The 18,799-nt window shown below is 36.6% G+C and overlaps 1 protein-coding gene across 1 annotated transcript; it reads right to left on the reverse strand.

The window, feature by feature from the left end:
• Nucleotides 1–76: 76 nt before the first annotated feature.
• On the reverse strand, nt 77–8,048 carry gucy1a1 (guanylate cyclase 1 soluble subunit alpha 1). Its single transcript, XM_058788880.1, has 8 exons — nt 7,201–8,048; nt 6,917–6,975; nt 6,514–6,587; nt 5,714–6,429; nt 3,175–3,660; nt 1,975–2,118; nt 1,235–1,389; nt 77–814 (listed from the first exon to the last, which is right to left on the reverse strand). The coding sequence occupies exons 1-8, from the start codon at nt 7,432–7,434 to the stop codon at nt 643–645; spliced, it is 2,040 nt and encodes a 679-aa protein (XP_058644863.1). The 5' UTR covers nt 7,435–8,048; the 3' UTR covers nt 77–642.
• Between the last annotated feature and the right edge of the window lie 10,751 nt (nt 8,049–18,799).

The raw sequence follows: 18,799 nt of genomic DNA on the forward strand, positions 1-18,799 counted from the left end.
AAGAGCAGGTCGCATTGAAACACAGACATTAAACAAACCAAACCTTGAGTAAAGCATGTTTATTACAGATCTATAACAATACAAAAAAGTCACAATGTTTACTTTAAGGATGACTGTGGTGGGGCTCTGCTATTATGAATCTTTACTGTGTGCTTTTCTCCCCCTTTACTGTGTGGTGCACTACAATGAAATGTGCTCTATTCAGACTATTGAATTGATACTAATTGCCCCATACACAATAAATGATTCACTCTATTGGTTCTGTAGCATTTAAAGAAATAGTCATTATAAATACAACTGTGGATGACATTCTCTGCTTTTTAGATTTTTGGTATACAGACAGGAAGTCAACATAAACTAAATTAAACTACAACATAAACATTGCTACAACATAAACTATTAAAACAAAAGATGTTCTGCCAAACAAAAATATGAGGCTTTAAACCAACACTACTGTGAACAAAAACTGTGCACAGTAAAACCCTTCTAACGAGTGTTATTTGATAGCTTTTTGGCAACATTCAACAGTTGGATGATAAACTACCTCTGGCTCAACTAAAAAGATACACAGAGTGACAGGCAGTATTAACCCACTGTTTCCAGCATTTGTGTCTTAAACATTTTATGTTTTTTTGTTTTTTTTTATCCACTGGGTTGAGTTTCGTCTGTAGCACAGCCAGTAGACGCAGCACTTGTCATTTGATCGTGAGCCTGGAGGAAGTAACAAACTCCAGGGATGTCGGCAGGGAAGTTGGGCGGAAGATCCTCTCTTGTCCGGGGGATGAGAGTGAACTCTGGACAATCTTTTAACAATCTGAAATCAGAGAGAAGTAACAAATTGTCCTAAAACCCACATGCAGGTACACAGTAAAACTGTTAGTGCTAAATCACCTCTAACAGAGTGGAATATACTTAAAATACTTGTTTTGGCTCATCCAGAAATGATTTAATAAGGAAGATCTTCATGTGTTATTCTTTCTTAAACATAAAAAACACAGATCCATTTGGTGGAATGTTCCTGTTTTTTGTTCATTTAAAATGAATGCAGTTGTTTTGCTCACACCTTATTGTACAACAACTGATTCACTGTTGTTCTCGATAACGTGTAAAAATAAATTTACCCTCACTTAAAATTCAAAACTGTAAAATAATAAAACAAACATTTAGTCAAACACACTTGCCAGTAAGTTCTGAATACAGAATAAACAAACAGGATAGATGTCTCTGTTTATACCTGTATGTGGTGGGACTGACGTTAATCTTTCTTGGCAGGCTACAGGACTCAAACTTGTTGGCTAATGTGACGTTATTGCCAAAAAGGCAGTAGCGGGGCATTTTAACACCGACTACACCAGCCAAAACCGAGCCAGAGTGGATTCCGATACGCATCTGAGAATAAAACAAAGCAAAAATGTTTTCTTCACATCTTTCTTCTCAAATATCCTTTTTATATTCTTTATTGCTAATTTTAGTCCCCTTTTAGTCCCCTGTAATGTTTCTGAAATATATTTATCATTTAAACAATGATAATTCAGAAGCTTTAAAAATTATCATAGTTTTGTATCTATAAAGCAGCAGTATTCATGATCTAATTCTAAATCTGATAACTAATTCCACTTCACAATTGCACTGTTAAGAAAAAAACTGATCATGCCTATTTTTGAGTCTAAAACAGGATACATTAGATATGACCTTATTATTCACCCTTCGTAGTGGGAGTTTGTTTGCACAAAAATATATAAGCATTCTAATGAGTTGAATTAAGAATTTCTTATTTTACTAACCAAAAACACTGCTGAAACATTATGTTGCATTATTTTGTTTCAACTCAGCAGTCTAGCAAAGGTTACTAATGAGAAAAGATTTAGAAAATCACGCAAAACATAAAATGTAAAAAATTACATGGAACATTTGACTCTTTCATATCCATGCCATAACTACACAACATGTAGAAAAACCTGATGAAGCACTAACCTTGATAACCTCCCCCATGGGAGTCGTGACCTCATCAGACAATTCCATCATCTTTAGAGCCATGAGAGCAATCTGGACAGCATGGGTCGGACTCTCTTTGTGTAAGCCTCCAGCTACACAGTACGCGTCGCCAATGGTTTCCACCTTGAATGCACAAATGAGGACATATGAAAGGTTACGAGAGCAGAGTGCTAAATATTTCATAACACACCTCTGGGTATATTCAAGGTTCATGCCGTAATATTCTGATTTCCCTCTCATGTGACATCCATGTATTAGCTAAAACCAATTAATAGAACAGTCTGCATTTGCGCAACAATTACAATTAATATTTAATTTAAAGTGAAAAAGTGACGTTTCACCCATCCAAGTGCACATACACATACGTACACACACACCATGTTTTAATTAAATAATTAAGAATATTAAATAATTATTTTATATTATATTATTATATTATATTTTTTGCATAATACTAAAAGCTCAATAGTGCATTCCCATCCATGCACCAGTTTACATTAACTGACTATTGATAATTTGCTGTTTCTTACAATGTGAACATAGAAGATTCAGTGTTGAAAGTTAGCTATTTTGAAACCAGCTATAACAAACTAACTTTACGTTAACAAAATAGTACATCATGACAGCTTGAGAGACATTAATACCCTGTTATTGCACATCCAGTTTGGAGATGTTTGAGAAATACATCATGAACCAGCTGAGATATGTTGGGAGAAGACAAGAGCGGAATCTATTTTAGGATATAGCTGTCTGTAAGAATGTAAGCAAAGCCAGACACTAAGCTAAACTTTACCTCCACCGTCTTTTACATAAAATTCATCTCTGCTGCATGCGTATGGGAAATTCTGCTTCAGATTACATTAGCGAACCTCCCGGCGGTTTATGAAATTAATTATTGTTTGGTTTAAAGATTTCATGTGAATGGTCGTTCAAAAATCCCAAGGGCCTCAAGATAAAGTTGAAGGAGAATATTTTTGCAATCTGTGAAGAAAAAAAAAAAACAGCCCCATTTTATTCACCATTGTTTTGCTAGTTTGAAGCTGAAATACCCAAAAAGGAAGACTGTGCACGGTACCAAAAACACCACTATTCATCATTCAGGAGGAATTTAACACTTATCAGTCGTTCTACACAGTTTTATTTGTTTGGAGCTAACAGCTATACAGCAATTTCACCCACCTTATACACATCCAGCTCACCGCAGTGGTGATCAAACCTAGTGTAGAGCTCACTGAGCATGTTCACCACCTGCATGGGCGTACATCGTGAGCAGATCGCAGTGAAGCCTACGATATCTGAGAACAGCACGGTGACATGATCAAACTTTTTTGCCTGCACAGGAAGTCCCTGCCACAAACGCTGAGCGACGTTCCCTGGGAATATCGTGAAGAGCAGCTCTACCGTTCGCCTCTTCTCTTCTTCCAGGGCTTGGTGCGCCTGTTCCAGGGCAGCTTTGGCTTTACCCAGACGTTTTTTTAGTCCATCCTGGGCTTTGGTCTGCTCCCCAACCAGAACAACATCTCGTAAAGCATTGTGGATGGGGATGTCAGAGAGGTAGAGGCCCCGGCCTGTCAACTCCTCCAGCTTATCCACACACGGAGAGCCGAGGAAGAGGAGAGCGCTCATTTCTGACATGAAGATCATCTGCCCCTTCAGGTCCATATGCTACAATGAGAGGGTTGGGAGAATGGGAATTAATTCATTTTAGTTTGGGACTAGTTTGTTATAAATGAGACCAATATAGAAAAAAAAAATAAAATAATAATATATATATATATATATATATATATATACAGTATATATATATGTTTATTATAGTATAGGTTACGTTAATATAGTTTGTGTAATATAATATATTAAAATAACACTCTCGTGGCAGTTTATAGCTATTTTATGTTTTGGTGAATTCTAATGAATTTCATACAGTCTTTTTCACATTTTCATACTATCTGCTTTTGCCACATTGATGGTTTGGTTTGGGCATGGGGTTACAAGTGGACCTTCATTTTTCTAAAAACAACAACAAAAGAATCTTTGTACATTTTCATACAAATCTGCCACCAATTTGCCAAAATGTTAAATAGTTTTCTCATGAGATGACTTTGAATATAACATCATATCATTCATCTTTCTCAAAGGTATTCAATATGCACTTAGCTTGCACATTGATTTTGATGTTCCAGAATGTCAAGTCTTCCTAACCCTATACCAGCTGCTTGAGTTCATAGTTTTATTTAGGAAAATAATTGGAAATATGGAAATCATTTCTTTGCTGAATGATGTCCATGTGCCTTCCAAGTAATATATTTAAAATACATTTATTTCATACTAAGTATAGTTCAAATCTATTAACATATTTACTGACTTTTCACTCGAGACTTACTGATATAAATATTATAATTAAACTTTATTTGGAGTACTACTACACAATGCACATGTCTTAATATTAAACCTAAAATGTCTTTTAATGTCATTATTGATGAGGATTGTATGATCTTTGAATAATATCTGTCTTTAAATGCAAGAAATTTAAAGTGTACCTAAAGTATACTTGCAATAATTCCATTTTAGCACAATCAAATATACTTGTGTGACATCAGCACTACTTCCACCCAATTAAAGTGCATTAAGCACAAAATTAGTTGTTCCAATTTAGCAGACTTTAAGTATACCTGTTTAGTACACCAACAGTACAATTGCAGGGTATTTTTATTACAGTAAGTGCACAATATGCAAATGTATTTGTAGTATACTTAGCATGAAATAAATGTATTTCAAATGCATTTTAGTATATTTATTTTTCATTAGGGTTATTTCAGCGAAATCTTTTTGTTGGCAATATTTACACTCTTTTTTTTTTTCAACCAGCTAATCAAGAGGTGAAAATGAAATGAATTCAATGTGACTGTATCAAACCAACAGCATTGGTCTTTAGAAAAACTTGTAAAAGGACACTTTAACACTAATAAAGGAAATAACATAAGACTAAACTCTACATGAACCAAATGAATGCACAAACTTATAATAATGCCTCTGTACCAGTAATGTATTTGGTGTGTACTGTATGTTTCCTAAATGAATCTACTGGATGAGGTTGCTATGCTATTCCTTTTGTGTGAGCGTAAGGGTAGATCTCATTAATAGAGGCTTTGAGGGGCCTTCCACGTCTTGACATTTACCGCCATGTTCATTTCATCATCTGCGTGGTACAGGACTTTATTGCATTGCCCTTATTGTACTGATCATCTGCAACCCAAGAAACTGAGACTTGCCATTAAAAATCCCCTCGACCACCTCATAAAAACTCATCTCAGATCTGCATGAAGATAAACCTATGAGGAAAAATCCTACTAATTACTTTGCACTGATTAGTTGAATCATGTTGCGCTTTTTAATTGTCTAATCAACATGAAACCCAAGGCAATCTTTGATTCCTCTTTCTCTTTGATGTCGGTGTGATAAAATGACACATAGACCTTCAGTTCTTCACATTTCAAATGCAAACCAGCATACGAACGCATTCAAAGCTGCAAACTTAGGTGTTTTTTTCCTCACTCTGTTTGCCTTGTCTTAGCTAAGCAATAAACTTGATGTTTTAAAATTTCCCAGGTAAGCAGTTTCACGCGTAACAGGTGGCCGTTGTTAGCATCAGCATTTTAATACATAGGACACAAGGGCAACCTTATTGCAGAGGGAGAAACGGTAAAACAAAAAATACCTTTCCAGGGCTGTCAGCAGAGCTCGCTCCATGCTGTTTCACCCGTAGCACAAACTGGGTGTTTAGCATGGTTAAAATATCCTGGAAGCTGGCTCGTATCTCAGGTGAAACAATAGCAAAGTGCTCGTTGAAAACAGTTCTCCTTTGCCCGTCTCTGCATCGCCCGAGCCTCCTCCTCAAGCCATCTCCAATCTGCATCAGGCTCATTTCCTGATCTAAGAGAATGTGGAAGGGAAAAGTAGAGTAGAGCAGTGAGAGTGGAATGTCTCCAGATGAGTGTGTCCTCATGGGGCTTGGTGTGAGGCTTCTGCCGTCTCTCACTACTACTGAGTACAGCAGATGAGGCTGATGATTGGCCTGTAGAGCACCACTGTCTTTACCCCCAACATCCATTCTGACTTCCACCCGTGTGCAGTAGAGCAAACACGCCGCCGCCTGGATGATACCCGAGAAGAAGAGCTCGGTGGTGGGGAGGGGATTGAAGAAATAGACGGTTAGGAGTCCTGGATCTTTGTCCAGGCAGAGGATGGAGGCTTGGTGGATGTAACGCTGAACTTCTGGGGTGGGTGGTGTGCTCTGCTTTAAGAGAACGTTGAAGCTGTTGAGAAAATCATGGAGAGCTCCCCCCACCACACGGAGAATATGACCGTCCTCCTCATAACAGTCCCGAAACACCTCCAGACCCAGAGAAATCTTTAGCGTATCCATGGGGATATCTGGGATTTAATCAGTATAATTCATTAAAAAATTTAATGAATATTAAGGTTATATAAATATGCATTTTTAATGCCTCTTCTTACCTGTTTTAAGTGAGAAGTTTCTCATAACATCTGATAATTGTTCAGCATTGTCCATTGTCTGAGACACGTCAGAACTATAGTCAATAAATTAATATGTAGAATGGAGTAAGGAGAACAACATTAGAACACTTTTGAATTTGAGGTTGAACTAGGAAACAAATACATAGGCTGCATTTCAGCATATACAGTATTAATATAATCTAATGTAAGCTATATAATTATTCACATTGACAACATTATAGGCTAATGCATGTAATGTATAAAACAATGAGGAAAAATACTGATGCAGTACAATTATTACATATTGTCATGAGAATGAACACAATAACACAATAATTCTGTATGGAAATTGTAAATGATCGACAAATTGTCGATTTTTTCATAATGAAAAAGAACATCTTACCAACTCATGTCTATCTGCTGTTTCATAACTCTGAGCAATGCATTTCGTAATTTTTCGAACTAAAAGAAAAAGAAAATACATTAATATTATAGCTATTGTGTTTTTTTAAAATTGATAACAGTCGTTTGTGTGTCTAGCACATTTTTCTTAATATTCCATTTGCGCGCGTTGCATGTGTACACTGGATATAACGCAGATATAAAACAATTTTTCCAATGCAATGTATAAGAATTTGCTGCAAAATTTCATCCGGTGAATTAGACACATCAAACATATGAATTTACCTCCGGGCACACCAGTTTTCGGATGCTCTCGCCCAGTGAATGCAGATTAACTTTGCTCCGGCTTATTTTGCGTCTGGGCAGAATGTTTGTGTTTGTGCCCTGCACCTCTCTGGATACTGGCACAACATTCACCGCACTGCTTTCCTCAAAGTCCGCGGGTTCTTCATTTCCAACGACCATAGAAAACGGGCATTCACCCGCAATCTTAAGATCCTTCAGTTTAGCGCAAAACATTCTTTGCGTAATAGTCCTCTCCAAACGTGCAGCAGAAATATCTACATGGTGAATATCCAACTGAGACCATTCCTACCCATCCGAATCCAGGATAGAAGCATTTCCACTAGGTGATGGAAAAATATCAGCCCAGAAAATATAATTTCCCCGCACACACACGTCTTACCCAGGACTAAGCTATTTCAAACTTATCAGCAGCTTTTCCGCCTGCACACAATATTCATAGTAAATTACATGGGCAAATGATAAGCCAAGAATCATTAAGTATGGCCAATCACAGGACCCAGTGGAACCTCCAGCTAGCCAATGGATGCACCGGCAGGCAGAGCTCCTTAAAGATGTATTATGCTCGTCTGGAGATGCGTGATGTTCTCCTGGAGATGCTGTGTACCGCGCTCATCATCCAATGAACTGGCTGGTGATTTTAGAGGATTTCCGTTCTGCACCGAGTGCTTGCTCGATCCTCATCTTATTATATATATGCTTTCAGTGACGTATAGCAAATATTTAAATGTCACATAGGCTCTAACCCTAACGTTGGATGCTTATGCAACATCACGTTTTCTTTAATTCGGATTCCGAATGATCCGATGAGCAAATGGAAACGCTCTCAACATACACTTGCACTTGAATCTGTCACGTATCATATTTGAACCAAACAATTGGGACACATGCTGCGCTTTGGGCCACTCAGATGTATGCCCAGTTTCGTGCAAACATAAATTGCAATGCAACTCATTAAAGGCGCGAGATGTTATATAAGGGTAACAAGGCTTTGCATTCTTTCATGGGTCTCTTTGCCATGAACAGGCAGCCAGGACTTGTCAGGCTAATGAGGAGCATCGAGTTCACAAGATCACATTATGATTCCAGTTGAATGAGCCTAATTATTTTGCATTTAACAACTAAAACATCCATATAGGCCTATTTTTATTAAAAAATAATAATCCTCACAATAAATTTAACAATATTTCATACATTTATACAGGCATTCATTCTTGCTTGGTGACAATGACTTGTTTTCAGCGTAGCAGTGGTCTTGAAGATTACATTAGGGACCTGCAGACACTGCAAGAGCTGAGGAGATTCTAGTGCAAAACAGATCAATAACATGTACACAGATCAATAAAAACTTGAAATCAAGTATTCAATTATTGTGTTCATTACTGGACTTGGTCAGTGACATGTTTCTGAAATAATTTGGAATAAAAGGGACTCTGAAATCACCCTAACATCATGGTTACCTTGCATTATTGGCATGTTAAAATGTCTAAAATAATTGTATTTAATTTAAATTTTGCTGTTTGTGCACAGGAAATAAATAAAATTAGATCTCTGTAAAATCCCATTGCTTCTAGACAGCTGTGTAATTAAATGGGGAGATGATAGCCTACTTGTGCTAGAATTATTTATTTATTTCTCCTGAGACAAAATGTGGAGAAAAAAAATGTGTAACTAAAAATAAATAAATAAATAATCTTTTATTTGCACCTGTTTTGGGTTGTTATGAGACATACAGTCTCTGTCCATTCTCCGCTACTGTTCTTATCAGTACTTGAACACATAATCAAAATAGTACAAACAAAGTACAAACAAGCAGGCAATGGGATCAGCAGGATTTTGAATTAAATTGATCAAAAGGGACAGTAAATGTTGATGGGATTTAACATTTGCATGGAAATCTGCAGAGCTTTCAATAAAGTTCTGTGGGCTGCATAATCCATGGACATAAACAATCAAATTTTTCTCAAATTATTGACTTTTCTTAGTCCACAGTAAACTAAATCTTTGCTCTGTATAGTGATATTATGCATATTTAATATTGCACTCTTTTCACATTCAAATCAAATTAGGAGGACATCTTCAAATTAAGGAGGAAAAGAAGGTCCCAACAAATTTTAAAGGATGCATGACTTTCATGACATTACCTAATTTTGATAAACACTTTAATTGAAATTAAGACTAAGAAAAGACAGCATGTATTGGAGGTTGCAGATGCTGAATCCATCATCAGTTCATGGGACTCAAATAGCTCCATAAGAGTTCACTGATTATCAAACAAGAGAAATCACATGGGCAGCTATACTGCAGAGTGCAGTGATCATTCCCCTGATTTACATTAATGGCTGCCTGATGGCCACAGATGTGTCAACACATTATACCATGCCAGTATTTTTCAGACTTTTTTTTTTTTTTAGTTTTAGAGTTATGCATATGCATTCAGCTGTTTTTTATGTGGTTGTTTATATTTTCTGTGTACATGCTGTATGTGTATGTGATATTGGCCTTGATCATATCTATGTAAACACTGGCTACTCATCAGCGTTAAAAAAAAAAAGAAAAGAGTTTGCCTTAAAGCTGCCAACTTGGAGCCCAAGCTTCACTGGAAGCACAGAGAAGATGGAAGTGTGACATTTGTTTCCTTCTTAGTTTGTTAGTTTCATCCTCATTTGTCTTCGATAGCGCTTCTTGGTTGCGTGATGTCAAGCTTTGACTCTATTTTTTCCCACATGCTTTAAAAGCCATACAGCGCCAGCTATAATCATCTCAGTCTTCTATTCTCTCTCTTTCTCTCTGACCATGCATAAACCTGACAAATATTCAGTCTCATGCTGAAATTGCACTCCATTAAGAATTCATTGCTTTTAAAACCATTAAAGTTTGGAACAAAACAGGGATTTTTGACAATCTAAACCTTTACAGATTTGACCCAATTTTGCACCAAACCGGGTTTGATTTTACTTCTCTTTGCCCCAGAATAGCAGTAGTTTGATTATGTGTCATAGCAGGAGTTTTATTGTCAAACAAATGTATTTTTCACCTTTCTTTTCAATAAATGTTAATGTAGCTGCAGCTAAAATTATGCATTGTCTGTAATTACAAAGGGCTACTACGCATGAATACAAATATTTTACCACAGAATGTCACTAACTAAATTAAGTCTCCAATCTTCATGTCTGTTACAAGCATGACTCATTTAATCGTGTCATCAGTTCGTTAGCGTACATCATGTTTGGTAGAAGTTGTTTATTTTCCCAGTGGTGCCAGGCATGAATAATTCAAATTCCATGGGTACTGTGAGACATATGCAGAACTGGAATCACTGCTAGATCTGTGGCTAATGTAATAGAGCAATGAATTGATTTTTACGTTTGCAATGCATCAAGTCAAAAATCGTGAATTATTCCTCAGAGGTGGCAGAGGGAACAAACCTCCCTGTAACTGGTGAAACAAACAATGCTACAGCTGAGATGGTCAGAAGAACAATAAGAGCATATGTGTGTCTTTATGTTATTTGTCCATTCACAAGATAAGCATATAAAATGGAAACATAGTGGGAGAATATACAGTATAGGCCTATATGTAATCCCACAACCATACCACCATATATACAGTATACAGTGGGGAAAAAAAATTATTTGATCCCCTGCTGATTTTGTACGTTTGCCCACTGACAAAGAAATGATCAGTCTATAATTTTAATGGTAGGTTCATTTTAACTGTGAGAGACAGAATAACAAAAAATAAATAAAAACACAACAGAAAAACGCATTTCAAAAAAGTTATAAATTGATATGCATTTTAATGAGTCAAATAAGTATTTGATCCCTTCGCAAAACATGACTTAGTACTTGGTGGCAAAACCCTTGTTGGCAATCACAGAGGTCAGACATTTCTTGTAGTTGGCCACCAGGTTTGCACACGTCTCAGGAGGGATTTTGTCCCACTCTCCTTTGCAGAAGGTTTCGAGGCTGACATTTGGCAACTAGAACCTTCAGCTCCCTCCACGGATTTTCTATGGGATTAAGGTCTGGAGACTGGCTAGGCCACTCCAGGACCTTAATGTGCTTCTTCTTGAGCCACTCCTTTGTTGCCTTGGCCGTGAGTTTTGGGTCATTGTCATGCTGGAATACCCATCCACGACCCATTTTCAATGCCCTGGCTGGCTTCAATGCCATGGCCCTGACGGTACATGGCCCCGTCCATCGTCCCTTTGATGCGGTGCAGTTGTCCTGTCCCCTTAGCAGAAAAACACCCCCAAAGCATAATGTTTCCACCTCCATGTTTGACGGTGGGGATGGTGTTCTTGGGGTCATAGGCAGCATTCCTCCTCCTCCAAACACGGTGAGTTGAGTTGATGCCAAAGAGCTCGATTTTGGTCTCATCTGACCACAACACTTTCACCCAGTTCTTCTCTGAATCATTGGAAAACTTCAGACGGGCTGTACATGTGCTTTCTTGAGCAGGGGGACCTTGCGGCCGCTGCAGGATTTCAGTCCTTCACAGTGTAATGTGTTACCGATTGTTTTCTTGGTGACTATGGTCCCAGCTGCCTTGAGATCATTGACAAGATCCTCCCGTGTACTTCTGGGCTGATTCCTCATGATCATTGAAACTCCACGAGGTGAGCTCTTATTCAAGGTGTTGTTATTCTGACTCTCAATGTTCAAATAAACCTAACATTAAAATTATAGACCGATCATTTCTTTGTCAGTGGGCAAATATACAAAATCAAAGGTCACACATTCGACATGTCTGACAATTCTTTCATTAATTTTTTTGCACAACGTAATGAGCCATGCCCATCTTTGGCTGGCAAAGACTGAGATGCCCCTTTCACAACCAATCACAATACTTTAACCTATTACCAGTTTATCTGCTTCTTGTGGACTGTTTAAAAACGGTTTAACTTGGATATTCTGTAATCTTTTCACTTTTATTATGCCTCTGTCCCAATTTTTTGGAGTGTGTTGCAGCCATTAAAATCAAAATGTATTTATATTTACAAAATACATTTAAGCTGGTCAGTGAACACATTTGAAGTCTTTTCTTTGTACTTTTGTCAATTAAATAAAGGTTAAAAAATGAAAGATTCTTGATTTTATTGCATTTTACAAAACGACCTAAAATTTCTTGTATGAGGGTTGTAATATTTTGATCTAGTGCTCAAGAAACATTTCTCTTTCTTTCACCAATGTGGAAAACAGTTGTGCTACTTAATGTTCTTATGGAAACCATGATACATTTTTTTTTCAAAATAGAAATCTTTTGTAACATTTACTGTCCCTTTTGATCAATTTAATGCATACTTGCTGAGTAAAAATATGAATTAAAAAGAAGTAAATAAATTTAAAAAAACGTCTATGCATTACTTACCTCAGTAACCTTCTGGCACTGTCTGCTGCATCTGAATTTATTCAAAGAACATCATAGGTGTTGAACTTGTTTTACAACCTACCCATAAATGACACGACACTCTGCCCCTCAATTCCCAGTTCCACCCAGCTGAGGGTCCTTGTAGCCATAAAGCATGTTTGTTCTGACTGATTGTTAATCTCATAATCCAAAGTCGTGTGGATGGCTGAGCAGGACTTATGTCAAAAGGGAATTTGCCATTAGGAGCCCATAATGACACAGAAAACAATACTGAACATGAAGCACTCTGAATGGTACTCCAAACAAACACAGCGTGCTTATTCATTCATTTCATCTCTTCGTTCTTGAGAATGAGCCACAAACTGAGCAGTGGATTTCACAGGCAGGCACATAACACAGTGTTTTTGACCTTGGACTACAAATTGTGTGAACGCATGGAATGAAATGAATACCCACTGTGGCATAAAATGATATTTAGTGCTCTTCTCTAGGGGTGAAATGATTGTAGAACTAACAGAACAAGAATGCATTTCAAATGTTTCAAAATATTGAATGTTACATAAATCTTATCGATTACTGTATATTGTGTGTCAATATTTTGCTTTTTAGCACCAACTACGATTTAAAGAATCAATCAGAGGTTTGTGTACAGTGGATGAACTTTACTGACAGAGTGCAAAACTGTTATTTACAGACTTCCACTCTTCCACAAGATTAGTCTCTGCAATATCCAGGGAGAGAGTCTGAATCATTATGTAATCCTGTCACGCATTTATGAACGCAATGATGGTTTCGAGCAGCACTGGGAGTTTGTGTATGTGTGTGACTAGAATGTCATAGCTCAATGCCATAGCAACACACCATCCACCAGGAGAAATGTTTAACTGAGTCCAATAACGTGACTGAAATATTCTTTCTCCGAGGAAATGTTTTCTCTCTAATTGTCCCCCTTCTTATATGTTCGCTGGAATGAAGAACAATTGCATGGATTGACCACATCTTTGAAAGCGCAAATGTATGCAAGGCACAATGTTACATATCACGTACTGATGTTTTAAAAACACTCATTAAAATATTGCCATATACCTTTAAAGGATTTTGATCCTGTTTATGGGCCCCTTGCTGCAATCAGTTTTGCAGGGGCTCATTTATTCTTCAGAACAGCAAAGCAGCATGATGAGGACTTTAATTAATGTGCTGTAGGCAGACTGGCCCCTGACAGCTCAGTTTATTATAACACCAATGTGATTGCTGTTATTATTTTTAGCACTAGTAGTGGTAAAAGTAGCTTTGTCTAAGCACAACCCATACTGTAGAGGTCTCAAACTACTTGATAATTTTACCAAACCATTTATTGCAATGCCAAGTCAAAGCGCTGAATATGTAAACCTTAAACAAATGACTGTACAGAACACTGAAAAACAGCTGGTTTAGAAACAAAGTAATTTCACAAATAATTACAAAGGAATGGTAAGCTACACATTGAATTAAGAGTGTAATTTTAGAATTTTTAAGCAAAAAGACTCAAAAAGCATTTATTATTTACAACCTCAAAAAATGCATTTTTACAGCGTAATTGCAAGCCCAGAAGATAATGTGAGGGCACTTGGCAGTGAGCACCACAGGAAACATTCCTCTAGAGCACCCTCATTCTGAAACATCACAAACACATTTAAAAGCTTAAATAATAGAGAGAGTTGAGGAAGAGGACCAGAGTGGCTCTTTCTCCATCTTTTGGCCTTTTTAATAAAACCCTGAAACAGTTTCATTTTGAGTTCAAGTCTGAGTCCAAAATGGGCCAAGTTGGACTCAAGGCCGAGTTCGACTCAAATACGCAGAGTCCAGAATGTAAATTAGATTAAAAAAGAAAATAGATTTGATATTGCAACTGTAAAATCAACTTTTAAATTAATATTTAAAACCTTCAAAAACCAATGACAATAAACGTTTGATTACCAACATTCATCAAAAATATTTTCTTTAGTGTTTAGCAGAAGAAGAAAAAAATGTATACAGGCTTGGAACAACATGAGGGTGAGTAAAATGATGAAATGATAGAATTTTCATTTTTGGGTGAACTATCCCTTTAAATAAAATTGTTGACTTGAATAAAACCAATTAATTTCGATGTTAACAAATGAGCCAACCTATCTTTTATTTTGTTTTTTTTCTCAGGCCAGCTAAAATAAATTGACACCTCCATTGCGGGTAAGGGATTCACAAATTAACATATAGTGTTTTTCTAATAAATTAAGCAAAGTTTAAACAAAGGAATAAACCACATTGTTTAATTTGGCTCCTAATATGGTCATCCTGAGCTTAGCGTGGAAGAATGTACTAAGCAGTGAAGAGGAATATCAATATATCAGATGATGCTTACTTTACCACACATTTCCCTCTAACAAATCAGCAACATGTAGGCACCATTTATGAGTTGCAACACATTTCAAACATAAACCAAACCTCGTGTAAGCTAATTCCCCTTTTACAATGGTACAGTGCCCCTGTTACTATGCCATGGCATATTTACACATATAGAAGAGGGATTTATTACAGTTTCGTTTCACCATGTTACAACCCAACGTCATGTGTTTATAAAAAAAAAAAAAGGCCCACGGCTGCCAGCCTCTGCTCTTAAAAGGTAGCCATGATAAACAATCTTAGGTTTCCCACAGCGTTCAGCCCATGACCAGACCTTTTAAGACTGAAGCACTGATGCTGTGTTTACTTGGAGGAGAAGGGCAAAGGGAACCACATGGAGAGTGACAACTACACATCCAAATAGCAACCTGAGATCCAAGGCTGCACATCAGGAGAGAAAAAAACATGATGGTCTGAGTCTATGTGTGGACACAGCTGTCTCTAGAAGCACAAATACGACAAGTGTTTGTCCAGCAAACTGTGAGGTGCCATATGGTCATGAGGAGAGCCACAGAGCAGAAAAATATTTAAGTTTATCAGTTTTGTGTTTTTAGAGAGGAAATTGTATTTGTCAGAATGCGCTTTAGGAGCAAAAACTTGTAGTAGCTACATGAGGCACCAGAGAACAGAATATTTCTTGATAAATGTTTGTCATTAAAAAAAAAAACATTACAAAAAAATTACAAACATTACAAACTAATTATCTCTATTCCATAACACAGACACACATAAAAACAAAAATGACATGTTGAGTGAAAGACTGTCCTGCTGTCCTTTTCACAGCAGGACAATCATCTGAAAAAGGCTTGATGTGACATTGGGTGCCTTATAAATAACTTTCCAATGTTTTTATTTTTTATCACTAATAAAAGTGATTCCAATGATATTGTTCTTCTTTATCAATATTGTTAACTGTGGTGGTGACTTCGCTATTTGCACGCTATCGCTATCAAATGATTATCAAAACTTTAGAATTAATGGCTGTTCACACCGATCACTATAAATTTATTGTAATTCAGAGTGTAAGATTCAGTTTAGGCATTTATTTACTTCTAAACAATGACTGACACATACAGAGCACATCACGTACTGTTCCGTGTTTACCATATGTGACCCTGGACCACAAATGCAGTCTTAAGTCGCTGGGGTATATTTGTAGCAATAGTCAAAAATACAGTGTATGGGTTAGAATTATCGATTTTTCTTTTATGCCAAAAATCATTAGAACATTAAGTAAAGATCATGTTCCATGAAGATATTTTGTAAATTTCCTACTGTAAATATAGTATTAAAACTTCATTTTTGATTAGTAATATGCATTGCTAAGAACTTCATTTGGACAACTTTAAAGGCGATTTTGTCAATATTTAGATTTTTTTGCACCCTCAGATTCCAGATTTTCAAATAGTTGTATCTCGACCAAATATTGTCCGATCATAACAAACCATACATCAATGGAAAGCTTATTTATTCAGCTTGTTGATATATATTGTTATATATCAGATGATATATAAATCTCAACTTTGAAAAATTGACCGTTATGACTGGTTTTGTGGTCCAGGGTCACATATGTGATGCACTCAAAGTATGTGTGTTAATGTGTGAATAAAAGCCAACATAAAATTTGTTCATTGTATAAAGTGATCACATCTCATAATACTTGGTTTAAATCATTCAATTCAACATTTCATTTCATTAAAAACTAGATGAACCGATTGACCGGCCAGTGATCGGAATCGGCCGATTTTTCGCATGACCGGTGTTCATGTCGATTTGTGCTACCCTGTCAGATTTTGCTACCTCCCATTAAAGTAATACAATTCGACAACGAAAAATGCTACCTGTCAAATTATGATTTATTAATGTCTACACCTACCACAACCCTAAACCTACCCTTACAGTAATGCAAATACAGTAATTATGTGTTATATTCGCGGTTGTGGCTAGAAGGGATACAGCTACATACAGATACAGGGACACAGAAACCAACAATAAATAATTTGTTCTACCTATTAGATTGTGTTTTATTAATGTCTACACCTACCCCAACCCTAAACCTAGCTACCCATACAGTAATGCAGATACATTAAATATTGTTGTTCAGCATGAGAAAAAAGACGCAATATTGATTTGCGCATGCGCAGTAAGTCCTGGTAGGAAAATCAGGATGGGTAGGATAAAATATATTTTTTTACAAAATATGATTTAGATAAGCAACATTATACGGCCATGATTTTTCCCCGAATATCCATATCAACACGATTGCAATGACTCTGATTTTATACAATAGTATTTCAATAAACAAGAAGTTAAAATTAAGCGACTTAGATTTTAGACAAAATATTGACAGTTAATAGTTCAGATCAAAGCCATAGCAGAACTGTTTTATGTCTCCGAGCAACACAGCGGTGTTTCGTTACTGAATGAATCCACGTTTTTGAACGAATCGAGTGAGTCAATGATTCAGTGGCCCGTTCATAAGGACAGTCACTTGCCTTGTTTCTGAATGAATCAGTCATTTGAATGAATCGGTTGAATGAATGAATAAATAACTCACTCATTAAACGGACACTTGCCGCCACCTACTGGTGGTTTAGTCATATTTAAAAGTATCTGCATTTTTTCAACATTTGTATGTTTAAAAAAAATATGTAAAACATTAATCTTATAAAATTATTTATGAAATTGAAATTGCAGTGTAAATGCATTTATGGCACCTCAGCTTCATCAAAGTGTCTGTGTAAATACATTTAATGCCACTTCAGATGCAGCTTCTGTTTCTTCAGCAGTGGAAAGATAAGAGTTTGCTAAAACTAATTTCATTTGAATGGTAACAACTCTACAGTTTCTTATTATGCTAACTGAATTAATTGAAACAAAGTAAGAATTTGATGTGAAAGATGACACATTTAATTAGGTTAGGGGAAAAAATGATTTATAAACTTAGTGGGAAATGACATCTGTTTTGTTACATACAGCAACTCATTTTAAGTTAACTATTTCTTCCTCTTTCCAGTCACAGAGTTGCATAAGTGAGAGAAAATCTGTAACTTAGTCCAGATTGGGGGAATTGTAATGTTTAAAAATTTATTTTATTATGTAAATATTTTTTGCATTGAAATTTGCATAGATTTTTGTTTGTATATGCTGTCAGTTATAGTTCTTAGAGAGAAAATCGGAATCATCAAAAATTGGTATCGGCAGGTCACACTTCCCAAAAAATCGGAGATTGGAATCGGCCAAAAAAATTGCAATCGGTGCATCTCTATTAAAAACCTTAGCTCATGTTTCGAAGATTAACCAAAGTTTTATGGGTTTGGTACGACACGAGGGTGAGTAAATGATGAATTTTCACTTTTGGCTCAACTACCCCTTTAACTTAGCCAAGTTCTAAAGAGTAGGTTGAGTGTAGTTCAAAAGGTCTAGGTTCAGTCATCTTCCTGGAGCCCACCAAAAGTGCATATTTTGAATGTCTCCCTTCTTTCACATTTCAGGTCTTAAGACTTTCTAATTCTGAGCTAATAACTTGAATAATGTGTGTTTGATTAAGGAGACATGCAAAATGTGAATCGCTGGGTGCTCCAGGAACATGGTTGAAAACCACTGGTCTAAAATAAGGCTTAACCGATGGCAAAGCAATCGAGAGGCATGTAGATCGGTTCTTCTCAACTCTGGTCCTGGGGACCTACTGCTCTGCACAATTTGTATGTCTCTCTTAAGCCCGAGACACATCACGATTTCGGCTGTCGCAGACGAAAGTCTGGCATTGTGAAACAATCGTGGCGAT

Source organism: Onychostoma macrolepis, chromosome 01 (assembly GCF_012432095.1).
Source record: "Onychostoma macrolepis isolate SWU-2019 chromosome 01, ASM1243209v1, whole genome shotgun sequence".
Taxonomy (NCBI): domain Eukaryota; kingdom Metazoa; phylum Chordata; class Actinopteri; order Cypriniformes; family Cyprinidae; genus Onychostoma; species Onychostoma macrolepis.

Bases quoted from the DNA above. Each gene is read 5' to 3' on its own strand.
- gucy1a1 (XM_058788880.1), bottom strand. From the start codon at position 7,434: ATGTTTTGCGCTAAACTGAAGGATCTTAAGATTGCGGGTGAATGCCCG. The intron at 6,430-6,513 runs GTAAGAAGAGGC...ATTAAATCCCAG, and splicing joins AAACTTCTCACTTAAAACAG to ATATCCCCATGGATACGCTA. The intron at 2,119-3,174 runs GTGGGTGAAATT...TGTGCATTCAAG, and splicing joins GTGAGCTGGATGTGTATAAG to GTGGAAACCATTGGCGACGC.